Source organism: Prunus avium, chromosome 4 (assembly GCF_965620075.1).
Source record: "Prunus avium chromosome 4, drPruAviu1.hap1.1, whole genome shotgun sequence".
Lineage (NCBI taxonomy): Eukaryota > Viridiplantae > Streptophyta > Magnoliopsida > Rosales > Rosaceae > Prunus > Prunus avium.
In genome coordinates this window covers 24,788,297-24,812,730 of record NC_142287.1, presented here as the reverse complement: position 1 = coordinate 24,812,730, position 24,434 = coordinate 24,788,297, and the positions used below count along the sequence as shown (strand labels likewise).

The 24,434-nt window shown below is 36.2% G+C and overlaps 4 protein-coding genes across 7 annotated transcripts; 2 read left to right on the top strand and 2 right to left on the bottom strand.

Annotated features, from left to right (window-relative positions):
- The first annotated feature begins 160 nt into the window (after positions 1-160).
- On the top strand, positions 161-3,318 carry LOC110763264 (transcriptional regulator ATRX-like protein). 2 transcript variants are annotated; one of them, XM_021966014.2, is made up of 4 exons: positions 161-414; positions 825-2,600; positions 2,876-2,959; positions 3,091-3,318. In XM_021966014.2, exons 1-3 carry the CDS (start codon positions 361-363, stop codon positions 2,939-2,941), a joined length of 1,896 nt encoding a protein of 631 aa, XP_021821706.1. In that variant the 5' UTR covers positions 161-360; the 3' UTR covers positions 2,942-2,959; positions 3,091-3,318. The 2 variants fall into 2 exon arrangements, with proteins under 2 accessions (XP_021821706.1, XP_021821705.1); XM_021966013.2 differs by having other exon boundaries at positions 2,876-3,318.
- A 494-nt stretch (positions 3,319-3,812) lies between these two features.
- On the bottom strand, positions 3,813-8,125 carry LOC110763255 (ribosomal protein L11 methyltransferase-like protein). Of its 2 annotated transcripts, XM_021966006.2 has the most exons (7): positions 7,804-8,125; positions 7,198-7,281; positions 6,909-7,049; positions 6,554-6,619; positions 6,029-6,196; positions 4,987-5,310; positions 3,813-4,528 (listed from the first exon to the last, which is right to left on the bottom strand). In XM_021966006.2, the coding sequence occupies exons 1-7, from the start codon at positions 8,050-8,052 to the stop codon at positions 4,415-4,417; spliced, it is 1,146 nt and encodes a 381-aa protein (XP_021821698.1). In that variant the 5' UTR covers positions 8,053-8,125; the 3' UTR covers positions 3,813-4,414. The 2 variants fall into 2 exon arrangements, with proteins under 2 accessions (XP_021821698.1, XP_088108111.1); XM_088251985.1 differs by lacking the exon at positions 6,909-7,049.
- A 1,776-nt stretch (positions 8,126-9,901) lies between these two features.
- Positions 9,902-13,342, top strand: PRA1.H (prenylated RAB acceptor 1.H). Of its 2 annotated transcripts, XM_021966025.2 has the most exons (5): positions 9,902-10,412; positions 11,575-11,711; positions 12,360-12,431; positions 12,876-12,949; positions 13,040-13,342. In XM_021966025.2, the coding sequence occupies exons 1-4, from the start codon at positions 9,922-9,924 to the stop codon at positions 12,944-12,946; spliced, it is 771 nt and encodes a 256-aa protein (XP_021821717.1). In that variant the 5' UTR covers positions 9,902-9,921; the 3' UTR covers positions 12,947-12,949; positions 13,040-13,342. The 2 variants fall into 2 exon arrangements, with proteins under 2 accessions (XP_021821717.1, XP_021821716.1); XM_021966024.2 differs by having other exon boundaries at positions 12,876-13,342.
- A 484-nt stretch (positions 13,343-13,826) lies between these two features.
- On the bottom strand, positions 13,827-23,760 carry LOC110763266 (Protein kinase superfamily protein). The gene is made up of 21 exons (XM_021966016.2): positions 23,498-23,760; positions 22,810-23,104; positions 22,283-22,339; positions 21,470-21,497; positions 21,260-21,382; positions 20,277-20,388; positions 20,056-20,093; positions 19,870-19,923; positions 19,393-19,461; positions 19,201-19,317; positions 19,002-19,070; positions 18,200-18,279; positions 17,827-17,952; positions 17,502-17,757; positions 16,890-16,982; positions 16,622-16,789; positions 16,015-16,136; positions 15,757-15,889; positions 15,082-15,206; positions 14,796-14,981; positions 13,827-14,127 (listed from the first exon to the last, which is right to left on the bottom strand). Exons 2-21 carry the CDS (start codon positions 22,908-22,910, stop codon positions 14,088-14,090), a joined length of 2,097 nt encoding a protein of 698 aa, XP_021821708.1. The 5' UTR covers positions 22,911-23,104; positions 23,498-23,760; the 3' UTR covers positions 13,827-14,087.
- Positions 23,761-24,434: the final 674 nt, after the last annotated feature.

The following is a 24,434-nucleotide window of genomic DNA, read 5'->3' as shown; positions in this document are numbered from 1 at the left end:
TTTTTATTAATCAATATCGTTGTTTGATAAAATTAAAAGAAAAACAATTTTCTATAAAATAAAATAAATAAAGGAAAAGGACAATATAATGCAAAGTTTCTAGAGCGATCCCGGTCCAAAAAGAAAAAGGAATCATCGTATTTATTACATATATAAGGTGCAGCGGAGGCCAAACAAAGCAGATAGAAGGAAATTAGGCCAGAAAGCCTAAACAAACGAAATCCTTAAACAAACAGAGAACTAACCTAAAATCTCAAATTCCTCAACTTCTCAATCAATAAGAATAACCCATTCTCCTTTCTCTTTTCCTTGTAATCTTAATTTGCTTTTAATAATTTTGATTGTTGCAGGTTTAACCTAATGGGCAAGTCTTCTTCTTCTCATCGAAAGAAACGCGCCAAGATTTCTTCTCAGGTCTCTCTCTCTCTCTCTTCCTGTTGTCGTGTTTTAGGGTTCTCGTTTTTGGTTTTCATAGTCCTCTTTAAATGGGTTTTATTTCCTTGCTTAAAAGATTAGATCTTTTTGCTGGTTAGCCTTCGAAAAACTCCGTTTGGATATTGACAAATATATATAAGGAAGAAAAGAAAACGAAAAAAGAAATAAAAACCAAAATTTTAGGCAGCATTGTAAGTTCAAGCTGCTGTGCTAAAAAAATAGTTGAAAAACTAAGCATTAACTTCATCTGGTTTATTGGTTTTCCATGCCCTTTTGCTTATATGGTCTACCAACACGATTGTATGTTATATTAGGATTTTATAGTTTGATTCATGTCAATGCCCAATGCTAATTTGTATATTTATGTTCATTTATATGGCTTTTTTTAGGCAGGAACAAGGAAGAGCAGTAAGAGTAAGCCTAAAAGTAGGAAATATAGATCCAAGAAGCTTCGCTGCCGTGATGATTCTCCTTCTCATTCTGATGACGGTGATTCGAGAAGTTTAGAATCTGTTTCGTCTTTTAGTTCTGGTGATGATTCTAGAAGTAGAAGGGCTCGGTCCCGCACTAGGAGGGATCTGAAAGGTAGCAAGAAAAGATCTCGCAGACGCTCCCATAGCCATGACAGCAGCGAGGACTCTCCCCGTCGAAAGAAGAGGAAATCGGCAAAGAAGAAGAATGATTATGAGGTGAGGAAGAAATCCCGTTCGAGGAAGAAGCCTAGGAGAAATGCTAGCATTAGTTCCAGGAGTAGTGCTTCTTTTAGTTGCTCAACTTGTCCTAGTGGAAGTATTAGTGGTGATGAGATTGAATCTAAAAAGCATAGGGGCAGACCTGGAAAACGAAACAGAGGTGAAAGTGATATTAACAAGGTTGAAAGTGGGACTAAGAGGGCTAGATATAGGTCAAGGAGCTGTTCTTCGCGCAGTCAGTGTAGCAAGCGTGGTGGTGATAGTCAGAGTGAGGAAAAAGTGACATTTGAAAACAATTTGAGGAGGTTGAGATCAGTTATTACTGTCACAGAAGAAGACAAGCATGGCAGATGGATGGATAAGGATGGGCACAAAGAAGAGATGGCATATGACGATGATTACCCTTCTTGTAGAAGTAATGATAGTAATGATGGAGGGTGCAAGAGGGAGTTGGATAATCATTTACATGTTGAGAAGAGAACAGGAGTGGAGAGTGGGAAAGAGGAAAAAGCTCTTGTTTCTAATGTTCCAATCGAAGATCTCACAGATAGTGGTAACGTTTTTGAAAAGGATTGTGGTGGCCAAGATGATGGAATTAACTCTAGCCGTGATGGAATAGGAATTGCTGGTCCTGTTAGTGAAAATACGAAAGAGGTTTCTGGGGCAATTAGTAGTCTGCCAGGTGAAGATCTGGAGTCAATTTTAAGACAAAGGGCTTTGGAAAATTTAAAAAGGTTCAAAGGAAGCCATCAAAGAATTCCAGCAGTAACTACTAGTGAGGAAAACAAGAGCAATAGTGATTTGAAACAGTCATCCACTGTAAAGGCTGATTTTGTTCAAATAGAATCCCCAAAGGAGAGTGGTGCTAGAGCGGTTGTTGCAAAGTCCTCCAAGGAGGGTGCTACTGAAATGGTTGTTGCAAAGTCCTCCAAGGAGGATGCTGCTGAAATGGTTGATGCAACCCAATTACTAGAAAAGGCCAATGTGCCGCCGGTGAGAGATTCCGTTGTTTCTTCCCAAATTCTTGGAAAGGAACTGGATAGGACTAGTGGTAGCAATGAATTGCAAGATGTTACTTGCCCAACATATCAGGTGGCTCTTGGAAATTCCGACAAAAAGGTTGACACAACTGCGGTGCTTAATAAACCGAACTTGGCTTCACCAAAATTGAGGTGCCACTCAGCAAAAGCTCATTCCACACGGAAACAAGCAGCTGGTTCACAGGAACCTCCTCATGAAAGATTATTGGTGATTGAGAATAGTGTAGATAAGAGTACTTCTGAGACTGCCCAAACTGTGCCCCAAACCCAAAGTACCTATAGTAATGGTGATGATATCAACGACGATCGTGGTTGTACTGCTCCTGAACCTTTGGGAGAGAATGGGTCTGATAAACAGTCAGGTGAGGGTAAGGATGGCTCACAATTTGAGCAGAAAACCATGTCTGTGATGCGAGGTAGTGAAATGGTACAGGTGAGTGTTTTGATCTATTACAGATTTTTATACTTCTTTTTACCTGGCAACTTAATAAAACACTTTAGTTAGCAGCCCCCGCCCTGGGGGTAGGGGGGACTCAAGGATACCCCTGGGTCATTTTGAAAGTTAGGTTGGTTTACGACCGGCTGTACCCTTAGGGCACACGATCACCACTTTAGCATTTAAGTTTAGTAGTCTATTTTCAGACCTTAAAATAAAATTTGATAGTCTATTTTTTACTGTTTGCTTTAATGTTTTAATAATTTTTGCAGGTGAGTTACAAGGTTTACATCCCTAAGAAAGCTCCTGGTCTGGCAAGGAGGCAACTCAGGCGGTGATGTCTCATCATCATTCAGGTGCACAAGTTGCTCTTGATGAAAGCTCTAAACACAATTAGATGGATCTTCCAATAAGCTTCAAACAATATTCCTTTAAAAAAGGGATGTGTGCTTTTGGAAAAGTGATGCTTGATTGGCCTTTTGTGCAGGCATTCTGATCCTCTTGAACAAAGAAATCTGTGGTTTAGTAGCTGTTTTTGGTAGTTATATCATCCGTCATGCACTTGGTCACCAGTGTTATTCAATAGTTCCTGTTATATCATCCACGTTCGCTAAAATTTCATTTCTTTCTTTCTCTTGTTTCTAATTGTTTCCAGTTTATGTAACCTGTTCACAATATAAAATAAATAATAATATTAATAATCTGTTCAGAATAATATATTGCGTGCAATGAATTCTTTTTCTACTGTTAAATAACTGAAATCTCTTTGGTTCGCTGGCATTTGTGCGAATTCTCAGTATAAAGGATCCACGAAGGGGTGTGAAGGGTTTGTAGTGGTTTAAGAGCATATACCCTTGCATCCGAAACGAAAGTCTTGTATTTGATCCTCCCACCCCTTATTTTGTATCATATATTGAGCATTTGTGAAAGGAGCTTGTTAGGTCAAGGAACATTCACGATAGTTCCCATCTAACATTACAGATTACTGCTTTACCCAATGGCAACCGGCAAAGGCACACACACATGATATGCGGCTAGGATACTGCTCCTGAAGCTGCTTGCAAATTTGTAATCTACATCGAAATTATTTACACAATCTAATTGTTGAGCCAACTAAACATCGAGTAATGACCATGCTAGCAAGGATACTATCTAAGTTGGGAAGATAACTTTATTTTGATTTCTCTAACAAATCAACATCAGCCATCGTTCCTCTGCCAAGAGAAATCTGATTATACAAGATCATCTGACCTACTTCCTCATGCACATAATATGATGGAATGAGATGAATGTCTCTACAAGGAAACAAAATAATATATAAAAAGACAGATGAATGAGCAAGATCTGCCTGCTATTTCATTTTGAACATTGTTCAAGCAGGCAGCTCAAAACAAGTTGTCATGGGTGGCTGCTGCTTCAGACAGACTAATCCCAAGTGCGTGTGTAGAAATTAGAAAAACTAATCTCAGTGGTGTCCACTGCTACATGAATTTCTGCATGCGATTGCTGTAGTTTTGAGTCAACCCTAAAGGATAGCAGTAAGCAGCTGGTGATTTTCCTCTTGAGAAAAAAGCAGTTGCCCTGTTTCATGTTTTTAATTTTTTGCCAGAGCCCTGTTTCTGGTTGAATGACCCAAATAATATCAGCAAATGTCCCTGTTCCGGGTTGGAATTGTTAATGCCAGCTTCCATGATGTAAAATGACCAGACACCACCATCTTCTCATCGAAGAGCCCTGCTAATTGACAATACTGTCCAACTTGTTCATCAAATTGCACTTCCATCAATGGTTTATGGTGGCAGAAAGATTTCTTAGCTGCCAGCAAGGTTTTGTTTCTTTGTGCCATGGACACAAGCCCAATTTTCCATCTCTGTAATTGATATGCCTTCCAAGAACTGTGAATATCGCTCTATGATATATGGAAGCTACAGAAACAGGGACATAACAAAATCAGCTCCAGGGACCTATGCCTAATCCAATATACAAAATTATTTAGAATAGTGTGAAATTCATGGTGGATTCTGTCATCTCGTATGGCGGATGGTGACATATATACAAAAGGCAAGAAAACCACCATTGGCTCTGCCAAGCTAAAGATGTATAATTCAAATAGATATGCACAATTTGAAGACATTCAACCTTGGCAGCTGTCCCTCTTTTACCTCATTTTCTTTTTCCTGGATACAAGCTCACAAGGATAAATTTGGAATTTTTCTTAAAACCTACCCAGCAAAATGTAATCTGTAATCTATTCCCTATCCCCCTTCTACCTCATTTTCTTTTGCAGGATAGAAGCTCAGGGAGATGAAATTGAAATTTTTGACCTTAAAACTTTCCAAGAAAAAAAAGCATCTACAATCTATCACCTATGCTGGAATAATACCTGCTCAGAGAGAATGCCAGAAAGACCAATGACTGCCCCAGGCTTTGCATAAGAGACAATATGATCTGCCAAATCTAATAGGGGATTTAAGAGTATATTTGCGATGACCACGTCATACTTGTCTATTTCTGAGATGGCTTCCACTCTAGATGAGCTCTGATCTTCCACTACTCCACATGGATCTATCAAGGGAGACCGATTTTGGCTAGGTACCAGGTGAAATTGCATCTTTTCAGGTCCTATGTTGTTCAGAGCAGAATTCTGGCGTGCAGAGGTAATTGCTTGAGGATCTATATCAATTCCAACTGATGAGGCAGCACCAAACTGTGATTTCCGGTCAAAATGTGAACTTAACATCAAACTATGATTTGAGCACTAGTTGGCATAACCAACATCATTTGAAAAGAATTATGTTTCAAAGAATAAGGGGGCACACAGCTAATGACAATATTGGATACACACAAAGATCATACGGATGGGGTTACTCAGCAATGTGCATTAGAAGAAAACAAGCATGCAAGTTGTATACGTTTATATTCGTAAAACCGGTCATGAGAAATAAGGTTACTAATTGCAGCCAAACTATAATCATTTACTTGATGTGTTTCAGAATAGAAGAGTTCTGTATTCTTAAGAGAAACATTCACACATGTGCTAGGAAGTTTCAGAAAACTATTAAGAATCCAGTATAAAGAATCCCTACTGAAGGCAGAGATTAATCCCAATTTTCTTATGATAAAAGAATTTACCAGTGGAACCAACTGTTAATTTCTAAGAACGGGCTTCTCACTATCTTGATTTGACATTTGAAGTTTCTATATTCAAATTGAATTACACATCAAAGAGCTTTGCCTTTGAGAAAGAAACATTTTGGAGAAAAAATAAACCCTCTAAACTAATCACTAGATCCTTCCAAGTATGGATGGCCCTGTCTAAGGGTTTATACAGGAAAAGGATGGATTATTTGACACTGCAATCCTAATATAGATTTACCTGAGAATGGAAAATGAAAGGATGCCAGTGCACTTGATTAGTTAAATACCTTAACTGCAGCAATTGCAAGAATTCCAGAACCAGTGCCATAGTCCAAGAATAGTTCTCTTCCCTTTATCAATCCATGAAGCAGCAACAGACATAACTTAGTAGTCGGATGCTCCCCAGTTCCAAATGCCAATCCAGGATTTAGAATTATATTTGTTGCTTGTGCATCCTGTAGGAATTAAGCAACGATAACTATATTTATTCCATATGTCAACATTAATTGTAACAAGCATTCTTTGTGATTCAGATATAGAACTGTATCCTGTAGCTGGGCACAAGAAGGAAGTATTTCAGCATAAAGATACAAAGTGAAAAATGTGAACAACGAATTTCTGAGTATTAAGAAGTAGAACTTTTAAGATGCATGTGATTAGGTGCCAATCACTTTTGAAATATCAAAAAGGCACAGAGGGAATTAAGATTCAACAAATGAGGGAGTTGCCTGTATATCATGAGCAACCATAGCAAAACAAAAACCTTTAGAAAAATAATTTGAAACTAGAAAAAGAATCCGATACTATCATACAGGGGGAATTCTCCACTCGGGCACAATCCAAAGTCCTTCAGTAACTTCAACAGGATGGAATGATTCCTGTAAAAAATGGAAAAGGAAATCAAAACATAATGCCTAGAAAATATGACCAAGAGTAAATCAGTACCACTGAGTTAAGTACTACATGCTTAACTATATGTATATCATTACTTCTTTTGGCCAATTATTAACTGTATGCTGTTTAAATCAGTAATAGATCTAAAATTCAGTTCTTATTAGTGAAATTGATTTATCATTCAACAAACTTTAGCAATAGATAATGCACCAAAGAGGCTAAAGACAAAAACACAACATTTTATGATAAGACATAAGTGACAAGCAAATTAACCTGAGTTTTCTTTATCCAGTCGAACTGCTCACCCATCCTAACTTCATAACTAGGTATCTCTTTTAAGCTTATGGAATCAGAAGCTCGTGAAATGCATGTATTTACATCTTCACCCACAGGAAATATGGAATCGATGCAAATCTGTGTTTAAGAAAAAGGCACATTCTCATCATTGTTCATTTACTAAATCTTCTAACACAAGACAAGTAGCAAGATGGAAAAGCTTTTAAAATATAAAGAAATAAAACAGCATTCCAAATGAAACGTAATAAATCAAGAGGGAGTGCACCTCGTCCTTTCCGTCATAGTTATCTTCTTCTTCGATACTAGTAGAACTTGCACCAAAGCATAAAAGAGCCTCTGAAAGCATATCCTGGCCAACAACAAGAACCAAGCGGGTTAGGCACTGCATTGTCTTTAACTCAACAAAACCTTAATAGTTAATAGACTTGACAAGTTCCTAGTACAAACTCCATGTGTCTAGTTCTTGGTATATTATAACAGTTCCACTCTAAACAGTGTTATTCTGCTTCCAATACCTCATCTTTTCTATTGATTGGCATGTAAACTGTAACTTGAATGATTCCAACGAACAAAGAACATTCATTTTTTTCTTCCTAATGTAACCAGAATGACATAATAAGTTATTTCTGCCTTAAGTAACACATTCAGATGATATTAGAAGGGAAAAAAAAGTTGTAAGTTAAAAATCAAAATTTTATCAGTTCCCATTTCATTATATACAATAAATTCCACACACAATCAGTTTACCTTCTTTTGCTTTCTTTTCCCTTTAAATCCCAGTGACCAAACATATTAATTGACATGAAGATGAACCCAATTGTAATAACTGAACCAAATGTAATAAAAAAAGAAAAGAAAAGAAGAAGCTTACAGCAAAATGTTTTTGGCAGCGAATTTGGACAGAGAGGAAAGGCGAAGCAAATGGCTCGGCCGAGGGAGTGGGAGTCTCCGGAGAGGAAGTGGAAAACTTTGCAGCGAGGGAATTGGGTTGCGAGAGCTCTCTGAGTTTGCGGTTTCTGAAGAAGCGAGAGGGCGATGGGTGAGTTGAAGGGCGAGAGAAGGTGGTGAAGCAACGAGAGCTGAGAGTGTAAGCAAGCTGTTTGAGCAAACCGCCTGACATTTTACAAGTAGTGAGAGGGGGGAGGGGCTTTTGTTGCAGTCTCTTGTTTTTTAGGTGAACAGTGAACACTGCTTGGCTCCACCGTCATAAACTAGTTTTAAGCTTAACCATTTTTGTATTTCGAAAGAAAAAAAAAAAAAAAAAACCATTTTTGTATAGTTTGTGCATCTCATTATGAAAAGTTTACATTTCGTGTGTTTCTTTCATTTATACACTATAAGGCATGGTTACTTATTTGAAAGGGGGAAGTAAGCAATTGGAGAAGTGTAGAATAGGGGAGAGAAAAATGGGTGTGAGATCAACTACACTCCTTTTGACGAATCTAATTTTTAAATTTTAATTTCTTATGTGTTAGTACATGTATCTGAAGTTAGGAACTAAATAATTCTAATGGCACATGGAAAGTTAGGAACACTGCACCCCAAAATCAGCAACTAAAAACCCTAGTTGTGAGACCTTGAAAAATTCCAGAATATTTTTACGCGCACAGTAAAAATTGCAAGGTCTATTTTGAGGTAAGTAGCATATTTTTTCCAAGTAAATATTGCCATTATGTTTGAGAATAACTTAATTCCAAAAATATGAAGTTAGAATTTTGGTGTTTTGACTTCATAGAAAATAGTAGACGTCGATATGAGCTTGTGGTATTTTTCGGATAATTTTTCGGAGCTCGAACGTATTTTTTGAAAAATACCACAAGCTTGTATTGACGTCTACTATTTTTCTATGAAGTCAAACATCAAAATTCTAACTTCATATTTTCGGAATTAAGTTTTTCTCAAACATAATGACAATATTTACTTGGAAAAAAAATTGTCTCTTACCTCAAAATGGACCTTCCATTTTTTTTTGTGCGCGTAAAAAATATTCTGGAATTTTTCAGGGTCTCACATCCCAGTCCCCTCTTCCCCAAAAAAACACTCCCTTTGAGGGGGGAGGAACCCAATGTTCTTCCTCCCCTCTCTCATTCTCTCTTCCTCCCTTCTCCTCTCTTCCCTCATTTTTTGTGACCAAAGGTTTCCTCTTTTTGTCTTCACTTTGTTATGATTTTCTCAACCCATCACATGTGGCTGCTTCTCGGCGTCAGATCTCCACCACTATCCTTTTTGCAGTTTCTTTATGTTTGGAATAAGTTTCGGAGACTCTTTGGGTGTTATGTGTAGGTTTCACCTATTCTTTTGTGAGAGTTTTCCACATCTCTTTTGTGAGAGTTTTATTTGTATTGTTATGGCTAGGTTTTTTTTAAGCCTTATCTTTTTTATTTTTTATTGTTATGAGTTTGCAATCTTAGTTTAGATGCCTATGCCAAAGTTTCTTTGATCTTGCGTGATCATTAGTGGAGGCGCATCATATTGTCTTAATTTTGATGTTAGATCGATCCGTTATTGTAATAACTCTTTGTGGCTAGTTTGTATTGGCCTTTTATAACTAATGACTTTTTTGATTAAATTATGAACGCAGTCGCATAATTTCTATATATAAAAAAATTCGCCTAATTTTAATACACATCTATGTAAGTATGATCCAAATTATTTATTTCAAATATTGTACGCACACAAAATCAATCAAATTGAAAATAAAGTAGTCATCTAATTGTACCACGATGAATTTAGTGAAAATATTGGTTATAACAAAATATTTAAACTTACACTTCATCCATAATTGAGGACAAAACTATTACCACACAAGAAATTAGTAGGTTCTTTTTGGGTTACATTATATGTTTTTTCTTTGATGCGATACAAAATTGTGTCACATCACATTCTCTTTGTATGCACCACTTGCACACTGCACCAAAATATATGAGTAAATATAATTCTTGAGAGAAAAGAAAAAAAGAAAAAAAAAAGATGAAAAGAAGACAAATTTATGTTTTCAAGGAAACAACAAGAAACATCCCAAAATCCAGAGCCAAACCAAAAGAAAGTGAAGAGAGAAAGTTGCAGGACCATGGTATTCACCTCCAACCCATTATCTCTCAGCGTCCCAGACCCCTTCTTCGAGTCATGGCTCCGCGAAAATGGCTATCCAGAAATCATTGACCAGCATACCTCTACTGCCATCACCACCTCCACAACCACAACCACAGACGCAAGTTCAATCACAAACGGCTTCTTCATCTCCCTCTTCTCTCGCATATTCACCCTCCTCTCTCTCTTCACCATCAACCCCTTCTCCAAGCTCACCAATGACGACCTTGCTGCCCAAACGCCTCCTTGGACCACTATCTTTATTGGGTCTTCTGACTCCTACTCCTTCCCCCTGTCTGTTTCTCAGGCTCGCATGAGGGTCCAAGAGAATGTCAAGCGCTATGCCAGAAATTATGCTACTTTGTTTGTGCTCTTCTTTGCTTGCTCTTTGTATGTTCTCTTTCTCTTTCTCTTTTCTCAATGGTTTGTGGTTCTTGGGTCAGTTTTGAGAATTGTATTCTGTTTATATTAAGGGATGTTAGGGGATTTCTGAGCGGTCAAAAAGAGCAAGTCTTGGGGGTAATTGGGCTCCAGATGCCATGGGATTGGTGTTTTTGTTTTCGGGAACTGGGTTCTTTTTATATTACTGTTGTGTTGTATGGAAATTTAGGAATTCAGGGGGAATTCAGCTCCCAAATGATATGGCTTTCTTTATCTTTATCTTTGGCTCATGAGTGTTGGGTGAGTTTTCAGAATTGGATTTTGGTTTGTTGTTGAATAAAAGAAAAGGATAGAATAGAAAAACAACAAAAGAGGGTGCAAAATAAAAACAAGCAGTTTTGTGGAAACGAAGGTAAATGTTCTCGGCTTTGCTGTTTTTCTTTCTGTCCTGGTTTGATATCAATACCTTGTTCTTAATTTTAAGGATTCTAGTTGGAAGTTTGGAAAGTGCCTCTCCATTTTAGTTGTTGCAAGAACTTCAGCAACTGTAAGGAAGTTGAAAATTTGGACACCTTTTGTATCTTATTGCACTTTGCCTTTCACAGTGTGATAAATACTGTGATTTTAAATCAGCTGGCTGGTAAGCTTATTTGTCTGGTAGACCTATAGTGGACAATAATCTAATAGTCAAATTTCCAAATTGTGATATCTTTTCCTTGGCCTAAATAACTTGAGTACGTATTTTCGGTCTTGCCAATGTTGAAAGGTTGGGGCTGCGATTCATAAAAATTCAAGAAATCATATGCTACATGGAATGGTTTGAGGGGTTTAGGTTGTAAGGAGGTCCTGCTAACGAATGCATTTACTCCTATCTGAATGCACTTCTCTCTAGTTAAGTGGAGACGAAAAGTAAAGCCACAAGTGCGCCTCCTTTCAACAATTTACCTTTATGTGAGAGGGCGGCATAGGCTTAATTGTGTCCTCTATGGTGTCTGGTCTTATTCAGTGTCCTGTAAAATAGAAGAAACTATTTGGTCGCTCTTCCCTGTGTCGGTACTCTTTAGCATTTCCTCTTTGGGGGTGTGTGGTTTGGGTTTGATAGTTTATAAGGTTTTTATTTCCTCATCTTATTTGATATTGTTTTTGTGTTTTTTTAAATATATTATTACAGATATCAGATGCCCCTGGCTCTTGTTGGATTGATATCTTGTTTGGCACTATGGGATGTTTTTAAGTTCTGTAGTGAAAGGTGGGGATTGGATCGATACCCAATAATTCGGGAGTGCTTAATTCGTGTTGCTCAATGTGGTGAGTAATCAACTCTGTGTTTGGGCTGTAGCAGTATTCTCTTGTACATTTTCTGTATACCTAGTATTCTCTTGTACATTAGATATCCATCTGATTCATCCTCCACCCTTATTTTGTTTGAACTATAGAAATATTTTCAGTAATTTTCTGATAGAAGTAATGGTTGAGCTTGTTTCATATGGAGCTCAGTCAAAGATACAAATTCTGAGTTTTTCTAGATAATTTATTTTTTACCCCTATAAATGGTATTTGGATCTTATCATCCTGTATTTTGCACATAGTAACAACATAGACAATGCAAAATGGCGAAATCTCCATCCAACTTTTGTGCTGTATGTTATTTGTTGAACTTAAGCTGATGTACTTGTGAGCAACTACAATATATATCTTGGTGTTCTTTAATTTGGGGAACTCTTAAATGGAATAGGAATCACATATCATTAGTTTAGTATGAAAACTGAAAGAGGTTAATACTCTGGTTTGAATGATTAATCTGCTTGGAGTTCTAATGGTCTATGAAATGTAAGCTGTAAGCTGGAGCTCCTGAGTGGAGATAAGCCAAACTTTTTTTAGTTTTTGCTGTTCATTCTGATGCAATATAATCACTGGATTTGCTCTTGTAACGTTGATTGGACTTCATCTTTGCAGTAGCTGCTGTTATCCTGATATGCTCGAATGTTCAAATGGCTCTCTTCTATGCTCTTGGTGTCAGTTATGCAGGTGAGTTTTGGATATACTTCGCATATTCTCTCATATTGAGAAGGCTTATGCACAATTCCTAAGTTATTTAGGATTTCTCTCCGCCAACCCCCCCCCCCCCCCCCCCCCCCACCCCCGGGAAAATAAAAATTATTATTCCAATAACGAAAACTTACAAAATAAGTTTTGTGTTGTGTATCAAAATCACAAAAATTCATTAAACAAAAGTCCTTACATTGTATGATTTAACCCGTACTCTTGAGAAGTTCTATAGTTATCTGAAATTCAGGAGAAAAGTGAGTTTGGATAAAATGCTTAAACTTCTTGAAATAAATTGATTCCTTTTTTCTTTTGAGCTAAATTTGTCTATTTATACTGCTTTTCGGCTGTCAAGAAATACATTCTACTTGTATTTCTAGACATCCCTTGTGTATGGGATCTTCTAAGGATTTGAACCTATTGTAGGCATGATTCTGCATGCTGGATTTCGGAAGCTGGCTCGTGCAAAGCAAACTCCTCGTGGCAGATCAAAATAGCAGGTGTTTAGCAATATAAGTGAAAGTTTTGCTTAACTCTAGCTTTAGGAGTTTTTGCTGCAAGAGAGCAATGGGATTTTTTTATGCAAACAGTTAACACCCCAAGGTAGTCAAATACTCATGAGCCATATCAACTTTGATCCCATCACGTCTCCAACTCCTGTCCTGAACAACCATGAAGCAGGGAAAACAGAAAAAAAAAAGGCATATAATTCCCTCATCTGTGATTTCTTGGCTGACCTCCCCATCGTCTCAAAGCAGATGACTAGTGTTTTGTCTACACACTGAACACTCCAGGAAATGATGCAGTGATAGTTGTATGCTTATATAATAGTGTTTTCAGTACATAATGTAACTACTTTATTTTAATGATATAATGAGTTTATTGTTTTTGAAGTGCTGAATTTTTTTAATTTGCAAATTCAAATTTTCTTTTATGTTTTTAGTTTTGACAGTAAATCTGAATTTTGAAGATATGTATCTGATTTTATTTTTTTATTTTATTTTTTTCCAGAAGTAGATATTGGGAACATGTCTCGTTTGTGCCTGTTCCCTCTCAACCCCAAATCTTAATTAAATGCAATCTTATTTAATTAAAAATATAAAGAATAAATTGAAGGATAATGCTTTTATATTGTAAGGTCATTGGCGTTCAGAGGGGACCGTCATAAAATGTGAAAGCCATTTTGCTTTTATGTTATTTGAAATTAAATTAAATTATTATTCGTTTGATTAAATAATTACATACATTGATTGAAAAATTAACTTCATATGAACCCATCTGATTTAGCACTGTTCCAGTACAGTGATAGTTTCTGCCTCACTAAACTGAATTATCAGAAAAGGAATGGAAGCAAAACAAACAAATAGCATTGTTGGATTTCACAAGCAAAAATATGATTATTAATAAATATAACCAATTTTGGAAAATATTACAAATGATAATCTTTAAATTAGCAAACCCTAATCGATTATACTCAATGCTGCTACTTGCAAACAAAATTGTTAAATTAAAAAATAATCATAAAAGATGAAAAAACACAATTTCTTACAATGATATGTACATCATCAAATGAGGAGATAAATGCATAGACAGGAATCACACTACAAAACAAATATCCAATCACTACTTGAACCTCTTTCAAGCCGGATTGAGATCGCGTGAAACTTGGCCTTGCCATCTGCATCACAAGCATTAGACGAAAAATACATTAGATAGTTGTATTGAACAAAAATTTGGGAGAAAGCAGTTCCCTCTTCCTAAAAGAGAGGAAAAGTAATTTAACTGACAAAGATATCTCAACTCAGAGGACTTGATCTCCATATTTTTCAATTCTTACTCTCTTTGAGTTGTTTTCTTTGTCCCATCTTAATTTCTTGCCTGTATCTCTTTTAGTTCCCTGAACTGAATGCATCACTACTATCACTTTTTATATGGTTCTCTTGCCATATAGGTTTCTTTTTAAATGATGAAATCTGGGAATGCTGATGAAAACTTCTTATCTAAATGATCATTCAATCCTTTCGACAGAAATCGTATGAAGCAACTTTCAGAGTTTTAGTACCCCTTTAGAAACTAAAATCTTTTAGTTTTTGTTTCTTGTTTACATTACAATCAGTTACAGTCGGTATCTGACAAGATTAAAAAAAACAAATGGTCAAGCTCAAAAGAGAAAGGTAAAAAACAGCAAAGTATGTTTTGATAATTGCAGATAGATTTCAAATTTTGGTATTTTTGTCATTGGAAATAGCTTGAATTGTGAATTGTGAGAAATTAGTCTGGAATACAAAAATTGCCTACCTTCTAAATCAAGATAAATTACTATGTTAAAGAAACAACTTGACTAACCTTGAGAGCAAAAATCTTGCAAGTGGGCTTATGTTTGCGTTGGATTGAAATTCCTTGTTCTGCTGCCTTTTCTTGTCTTCTGCCTTTGTGTTCTGCGTTTCTTCAGAAGCTGTCTTGCCTTTAGTGAAAATGCGAGCAGCCAGCTCCTGCAGATCTTTCAATGAAGATTCCTTTGAACTATTTGAACTGCAAAGATTTTCTTCTATGAGTCCTATAGACTACACGCCACCATTTTAACTGGTGAGAAAGATTAGGACCAATATGAAAAAGATAGGATTTGTGAAACCTTGCTAATCGCTGAAGCAATTTGCTGACAAAAACTTCAGAAGATCCCGGCTTCAAGCTCTCCAACTTTGCAAGCGAATTTGCAACTGAACGCACAGCAGACCCTTCTGAATCATCAGCAATTGTCTACATGTACACAAGAAAAAGAAAAGTAAATCACAGGGATTGAAACTATGCGTACAATGAATTCATTTGATATGTATGCATACATGACGTAAAATACAGTAGGGTTGAAACTTGAAACCATATACACCAAATCTAAATATTATTGTTTTACTGATGCTAACATAGTTAAAATAACTTGCATCTTAAACGTATGCCTAGAACAAGCAATCTATATCTTCCAAAGTACTCACACGTGGACATATAATAGGTGTGCTTTTGCAGCACCAGGCTTCTAACTAAGAAAAACCCGCAATTTTTGGCAACAATGAGTTCCTTAGCAAGAAAAAGATAGAGAGAAAGAGAGAGAAGAAAACAACAATACTGCTTTATGTCTTTAAAAACTTGTATCTGCAGTTCTTGAAGGTATTTTTTTTTTCTAGACAATTTAGAACGAGTAGAAGAAACTCTAGAGAATCTAACAGAGTGAAATTAAAATTTCAAACTAATAGGCAAAGTTACCCCTTGACACCATATGGATGACAAGAAGTCTACAACTTATCTGGATGCTCACCTCTTTTAAGGAAGGGATAAGCAATATTGATAATGCCTTAGATTGTGCTATAACTTTTGCACTTTCTTCATCATCACTTGCTTGGGATGATCTTGGAAATACTTTTGGTGCATCAATGTATTCATGAGATTGTCTGAGGGAAAGAGGAGTTCCTCCACAAATTAGAAATTTTCAATCCTATCTCACATGTGCATGCATGTGTAGGTGCAGGTGTGTAAAGATTACAAGTACTAGCAACATTTTCCCCAGTAGATATACCTGGAAGAATCAGAGCTATTTGTCATCTGCCCTCTTCTATCGTGCGCATCGTAGTTGATCTTGTTAAGCGCAGACCTATCTTTAGCATTTCCTTTCCTCCCTCCTTGAATTGCAGCCTTTGCCTACATAAACATTGTTAAGAAGCCTCGTCAATGAAACACTCTGGGACTATTGAAGCCAAGAGAATGTCAGAATTACGTTTTTGTTTTTTTGTTTTTCTGTTCAATCTAAAATTTGACAATGACCTAAGAAATTCCGGAGAGAAACCAGTAAAATTAGGGAGATGAAAATCCTAAGAGTAGATCTGATCTGGGAAAACAATGAATTCTACAATTAACTAAAAGAGTATTGAAAGGAATAAAATTTTCAAATTTAGGTACAAAATGTAACTGAAGAATATTACATCTGTTTTAAATTGATCTATTTGGTGATACATGAATGTCAAATCAATTGTTAACAGATCAGCAGCTTTTTGCAATTACTCTGACATGAACTGAATTCTATAATACCTGAAGACGTTCACTAGCACTACTGTAATTTGTGAAATTTAATTGACCAATTAGATTAACTGGTATCAATTGAAATATTACATAGAGCAAAAAGCCACCTCTGCAAGATTAATGGCACTGTCTTCAGTTGAGGCAGTTGAAGTTTTCTCTTGAATTCCCAGCCTGGATTTTGGCGTTCGAGGAGAATCAGAATCATCATGTTGACCACGAAAAACAACCGTTCCGCTGGAAGAAGCATCTTCATAAGATGCGTATGTGCTGCTAGGCTACAAAGCAAAAGGAGGTAGTAAAATAAACGGGTATCTCAGTACAAAAAGTTTGAACTCCAATACTTCCTATTCTTGTCCTAACTGTACATATTATTACCAGAGAGTTTTGATCACGAAACTGAGAAGATGACTGAGATCCTTTGGGAGTTCGTATAACAACAGTTCCTGACCCACTCACAGTCAATTCTTCCTGGAAATACAACTCAAATTGCTAAACAATATACGGTAATGTAAAAATGGTGCAAACGGTCATGAACTCCAACTTGGGTCAGTAAATGAAAAATCAGTGTTCGAAAAATTGGCCTAGCCCAGTAAAAGCAGACGGAAATCAGGAGTGAAAATTAAGTAATGGCCAACTTCTAAACAAATAGTTGATATTCACACCCCAATATCATCCCACGAACCAAAACCCCAAATCCTTGAAGTATTCACAATTGCACTGGAATACAACAGCCATAGTGCAGAAACTGCATCTTTGCCAGGAATGACAGAAACTAGGAACTACTAGGCATGCTTCCACAGAAAACCTTAACTAATTATACAGATAAGAGATCAGTAAAATCACAAATATTGAGGACACCGTTACCAATATTTTCTCAACTTTGTATAGCCCATTAATTATATGGAAATTTCTACAAGGTCGTAACCAGATGCAAATTGTAACAAATATGTGTGTGACAGAGAAAACGATCGGAGGTGGGAGACTTACATCTTCAGGGTTAGACTCCAGGAGTTCATCACCATATGAATCTCTACCATCTTTCAACAAATAATCTTCGCGTGATTCATGAAGTGCATTCCCAGATGCCGAGAACCGTTGGTTACTACTCTCTCTTCCAGGGATTTCCAGCCTTTTTTCTCTTGCCTGAGGTGGTTTAAGTATTGGAGCACTTCTAACAGTACCTGTACCCTGTGATCCAATGCTGAAATCCCATCCAGCATTTTTCACAGTCTTACCCTGGTCACTGCAAATTAAAACAAGAGTTAAACCACACAACCAGCAAAGCACCAGTGATCAGCAATTTCTAACCCACCTAGCTCGAACAGTTTCATCTCTTAAATTTCTTGTCACTTTCACGGTATCAGATATCTCCCCTCTAGCTGCAGGACCATTTTTAATGGTGTCACCATCTTCCTTTATATGGTATTTTGGACGTTCTCTGTAAGATAACAAAAAGCAGGGCATCTTAACTAAACTGTGTAAGAATTAGCATGTATTCCAAATCAAACCACATTGACAAATGAATGCCAGAAAATTAAACTAAACTGCAAGTTGCAGTGCAGTTATGTATGTTTAAAGTTCTCTTATGCCTCATATCTGTGGCAGGCAGAACAGGTGAGCATCATTGTGCTGCAGATGCTCTCTAGAAAGAAACTTGTGAAAGGCATAACATCAATATTTGGCACCTTATTCTCTCCATAAGCCTTGGACTCTTTCTAGCAGTCCTGATAAAACGGTGCTTTAGTAGTTCCTTGGCACTTGCACGCTGAGATTAAAGGAAAAAAAAGAACAAACAGAAAATTATAATAATAGAAAACTTGCAGAATTCATTAATCAAGATAGTGGAAGGCCATATTGCCACCTGATTTAATTCACATCAGCATAGATTTGAAATGCAACAAACAGAAATAAAGCAATTCATGCAATAGTGACTCGGGCTAAAGTTTTACAAAAACTGATGCAAGCAATATTCTGGACTCCAAACTAATAGATTACAACCAATATGACTGCCAACTCTCTTTCTCTCTCCCTCATTCTTTCATTGTAATTTTGGGGAAAAGCAATACCTTTAAAAACCACAAACACATGACAAGAATCATTTGGAGATCACATTAAACAAGTAAATACTGTCCTGAACTTCAACAACCTCTCATTTCCAAATTCCAACAATGTATTATATATGTTTGTAGCTGACGACTGCCTTTAGTATCAATTTATGCAGGTCATCATGTGGCTAATGGCTATTCCATACTCAGTTTGAAAAGGGGAAAATTCCTGGATTTTCCTATACATCTTGTGGCAACCACGATGATCTATTTTCTGGGTTTGGAAAAGTGTTCCCTTTTCAAGAAAGGGAATCCTATGATATGTTGGGAATCTTTTAACTTTTTAGTTTCTAATGAATTTTCACCTTCAAATCAATTAAACGCAAAACGGCAGTATACGATGGAAAATTGAGTGGGATATTCTGATTGTGTAAATACTTACCTCAGCAGGTACCTTCTTTAGACAAAGTGAAACAAATTCTTTCATTGGTCGAGAAAAATGCTCATCCAACTGCACAACAAACACAAAAATGATTCTTTTATATTGTGAGTAACATCTCCATATGGCTAAGAAGCATTTCATTTTTATAAATCATTCAAGATGAATGGATCGGTGTGACATTAGAGTATACTGAAAGAACCTGAGGTGGATTTTCTCGAGGTATAATGAAAAGAACTCTCATCGGGTGTAGATCAGCAAGTGGCGGTTCCCCTTTCGCCATCTCAATAGCAGTGATTCCCAGAGACCAGATATCTGCCTGCATATGCAAAGGGTCCAAGTGAGTGAACGATCAAGGCTCAGTGTGAGTAAGAATGAGGTCTTCAATAGATACCTTCTCATTGTATCCTTCAGAATTCTGGATTACTTCTGGAGCCATCCAGAATGGTGTTCCTACAAATGTCTGGAATTGTTAAAAAAAATTAGTGCATTCTAGCTAGCGTACAACATTTAAGATATTTCTTACACGTAATTGGAAACTAACATTCCATATTATCAAATTATTGTGTAAACACAAGTAGTAAATTAGGAAACGCATGAGCCACCCCCCACCCCCCAAAAAAAAAAACCAAAAAAAAAGAGAGAGAAAAACAACAACAAAAAGGAAATAGCAGGGAAACCCCAATTTACAATAAAGCACTCATTTACCAGTGCGAAAATGGTAAATTTACTAGACATACAGTGAGCGCACAGTAACACTATTCTAAGTTCAAGTAAATAATAACTACAAAAGTGCATACCCTAAGTAGTGATTCATGTGATCTGATCTGATCAACAATAAAGCAAATGAATTCAAGTTAAAATATGGTACCTTCCTCCTTGATATCGTCCTTGTAAGTTGTGCGGAAACACCAAAATCTGCCACCTGTTACAAGTCACAAACGTAACTTGGAAGACCAAAGGCTAATAAATTTAACACCACCCTTCAATGCATATCTTACTTCTACTTAGTTAATCCTCTATACAAATTAAAGACTTTTTTACCATGAAAATATACCTTAACATCACCGTTCTCTGTCAATAAAATGTTTGCCGCTGCAAAATTTATAAAGTTGTCGTCAAAACAAGAGCTAGAAGAAGCAAGGTGAAACTAATAATACTTACATGAAGCTGAAAAATGAGAAGAAAAAGAAGGCAATTTCAAGCACAGAATACCAAATATTACAAACGATTCTGTCATAAGCAGATATAATTACGTAGAAATTAAGGAGAGAAAACCTTTAATATCTCTGTGAATTTTTCCTTCATTATGTAAATATTCAATTGCATGCAGCAAGTCACGAAGAATACAGGCCATTGACATTTCATCTAGCGGAGGACCTGATTGGAGCTGCATAAACACAAATTGTCTGAGCATTCTGGATGAATGCATGATAGATGCACACACACAAAAAGATATGTGCATATGTGTGCGTGTGATTTTTAGCACAGTGTATCAACACCACATGTACATAAATATGACAACAAATTTACAATATTAAATGGACAGCTAAAGCACTAATCTAGCAATTCACTGTTAAGAAATTTCCATCTATTGACACCATAGTGTGTCAAAATTGTGAAGATGACAAAGTATATCTAGAAGGAAACCTCACTTGCATATTTAACAGATTATGATAAGTGACAAGAAATAACTTCTTGCAATTAGGGAGAAAGAGAATACAGCAACAGAATCTCCATCTTAAGAATAAAATATTTGAAAGTGTACTTTCCAAACCTACACTTCAAACATAAAACACAAACATACATGATACATTGGTATATTAGTTACAAAGATAACAGATATAAGATTTTCGAGTCAAGCTTAAGCAAATGAGCAAAGCTGGTCCAAACTCTAGCTATCTCGTAATAAATAAGAGCTGAACATTTTGAAGTCAGGCTTCACTTGTTACTTAAACAAGTTGAGCTTGGCCTGAATCTTTTTTTTTTTTAATGAGCCAAGATCAAATGAGCCAAAGACGAGCTAAGCTCACTATGAATTTGAGCTGAACTGAGCCGATTTACAGACCTACAAGCAAGCTGTGATGCCACGTTAATATCTTCATTAATGGCAACTTTCCAAAGATAATTTATTAACAGCTAATTACATAGCACCCAAAATCTCATCATTTTGTAGAGGAACTATGATGCTCCACAAGCCTTTATGTGAAAACAGTTTCATTGAACACATTGACTATGTATAAACAACAGAAGTAACATACTAGGTCAGCAACAGAGCCACCGGCCATGTATTCCATTATTATCCATAGTTTTGTCTGGTTGAGATAGGAACCATAGTACTCTGTAATATAAGGAGATCGACATTGTGACAAAACTGAAATTTCCTGGAACACAGATAAGCTAAATCAGCAATCTAATCTTTGGCTAATCATAATGACAATATACTAGCTATCAAGAATATGAGGTAGTACCTTCTGAATGTCCTCAATCTCATCCTCTCTGCAGAAAACAATAAGTAAAAGAAAACTTAAGATTAGTTGCACAGCTTGATGAAAAGCGAATAGATAGGAGAAGCAAACTCTATGCTCCAAGGAGATTGATTAGTAATAACCACGCAGAAAAATTCTGTTTCTCTTATAAATAAATAAATAAACCACAAGCAAAGCAATGAAATAAACCAAGTAATTAATGAGGGCCATTAGCATGAACACAGGCAGAATGACTTCATTTAATTAAGTTAGTAATTAAGCAGCAGCGACCATTTACAAATGTACAGTCATGCATGACAATGCAGCATTCAGAAGGTTGGTGATCTGAAAATCCAGTGTCATCTTCAGTCAGTAAAATGGTCCCAGAATGCTAGTTCATTCATTCACACTACATGACCAAATGTCACATCATGCGCAACTTAATATCTAAGTAAATACACTCCCATGTCACAGCTGAGTCAGGCAGTTTCAAGTGCTCAGGCTATAACTACTTGGTCTTCATGTAACAAAAGAATTAACTTTCTTTTTTTTCAGTTCAAATCAACATTCCTTTTTGCCTTCCCTAATAATATATTTATTAACACAACGCTGGGAAGTTTTGTGTGCTTTATGTAATTTTTTAGTTTATCATGTCTTCAAATTTTGCCCACTAAAAGTAATGAAGGAAGAAAGAAAAGCTACTATTATGGCAATAGACTGGAATTCATCCCATGTAGTTCAAAGCAACAAACATAGAACATTGAAAAGCACAGGACAAAACATCACATATGAATAGATTCAAATCCATATACTTACGACTCTTCCAAATCGATTACTTTTATTGCAACTTCTTTATTAAGCTCCTTATCAAACCTGCAAGTCAGAAAAGGGATCAGAGGTCACCATCTCTGTATGCAATCAATCTCCGAAGTATGCTGAACCCACCCCAACCACAATGACAAAACAAATTAAAGTAAACTTTGCATACTATAAACAACTTTTCACCATATTCAATCAGGATACAGATATCGAATAACCAGGGTATGTATAAGACAATTATGTATATTGTGCACAGCCATGTGCTAGCATCTGACAGGGCCACAGCGTGAAACAAGTAATAGCAGAAACCCAGTGTAAATTACATGTACAGATTTTGGGCATAAAACTTTTAAGTACCTTCTGCAAGTCAGTTATAATAAGCATAAGTTGTTCAATTAGACACATGAAAAAACTAAACAAGTCATCTTAAGAAGGCAAGGAGACAACAAAATGCATGGTAACTCAGAATTTCAGAAAGCATTCGGGCAAAGTTACACATTGTGCATCTTTAAACTGGAACTTACCCTTTATACACATCGCCGAAGGATCCTCTTCCAATCAGCTCCAATTGACTAAATCTTGATCCTGCAGCCTCTGCCAAACCTGCTACATCAGCCATATCCATGTGCAAAGTTGCTTCCCCCTTGCCCGCTTAGCTGGTAAAACAAAGGTCACTAAACAACACTACAGTGAAGGTTCATAAACTCTAGCCAAATATCTCCACCTTCTTCCAGCACCCACTTCCAATTCACAACCCCAAATTCACCCAAAATGAGTTTTTATGTATCCAAATATTGGCTTCAAATACCAAATCTGAAACTGCATTAGAAAACACTAAACTAATCAGCCCATGTAAATGAAACAAATAAACACATGAACCCAAATTTACCACAATTAACAGACCAATTAAAAAAAAAAATTGATAACACAAATAAATGAAAATGAAAAAGCGCAATGCAGTGCAAGGTCTTGGACTCAAAGCAAAGTATTTGAATTTGGTGTAATTTCCCAACACTTGTTAGGTAGAGTGGGATTCGCCATAGTGACATCCCAACATAATTGCACATTATAGGACACCCATGACAAAATTCCGATACATGAAAGCGAAATAAAAACAACCCACAAGTGGCTTCAACCAGGGGTCGATGAATTTCGTCCAAATTTCAAATCTATATGTAATTTTTCACAGAAAGATTGAGATTTGAAACTCACCCTTAAGACAAAATGCGATTTTGATATGTACTGGTATGCATGAGAAGCTAATGTCTGCGGATTGGAGCCATGGATCTCTTTCCTTCCTATCTTTATCGCGCGCGCTCTCTCTCCCTCCCTCTGCACAGAGGCTTTGGCAGCTTCAAAGGAATCGAAGAGAAAGTGTGGGTTTTTTGTTTTTATTTTTTATTATCTTTTCTTAAATAATTGAGTTCTAATTTCATAGTCTTTTACCTTCTCTTCTCTGTAATTTTCATTCGTGGGTTTGTGCCGGTTCTTGGAAACAACCCGCCAACCAACATAAAGAAAGCTAGCAACTTTGCAATATACGGACCGAGAGAATACGTATGAATACGCCATATACCGTATTCTTATACACAGTAATTTTAATTTATTTTCATGCAAAGAAAAAAAAACTTAATTTAATTTTTTTCTTATAGTTTAGGAGCACCTGAATAGTATGTGTATCATATTGAATAATAGTACATAAATACGTAATAGTGTGCATATAGTAATTTGTTTATAAAAAAAATGTTCATTTTCTGTATAATAGAGAAGTGTACATAAGAATTTAAGATATGAGTATATGTATATTAGTAGATATGTTCATATATATATATATATATATGGTATTTGTTTGTGAGACGTCAAATGTTTATGTTGTTTTGTTAGATTGTGAATGTGGACTGCATATTTAGATAAGATTCGAATTAACGTGGTTAATTTTCTCAACTAGCAGTATAAAAACATAAGGATTTGATATTGGCAAGCATATGCTTAAGTTGTCATACTCTGAATTTGGACTACATATTTAGATAATAATTAACCTAATTAATTGTCTAGGTTGAGAATTTAAAAACATAAACATCTAACATGAAGAATACTTTAGAAATATCACATGAAATTATACACTAATTTCAATTTGTCACATGAAAAG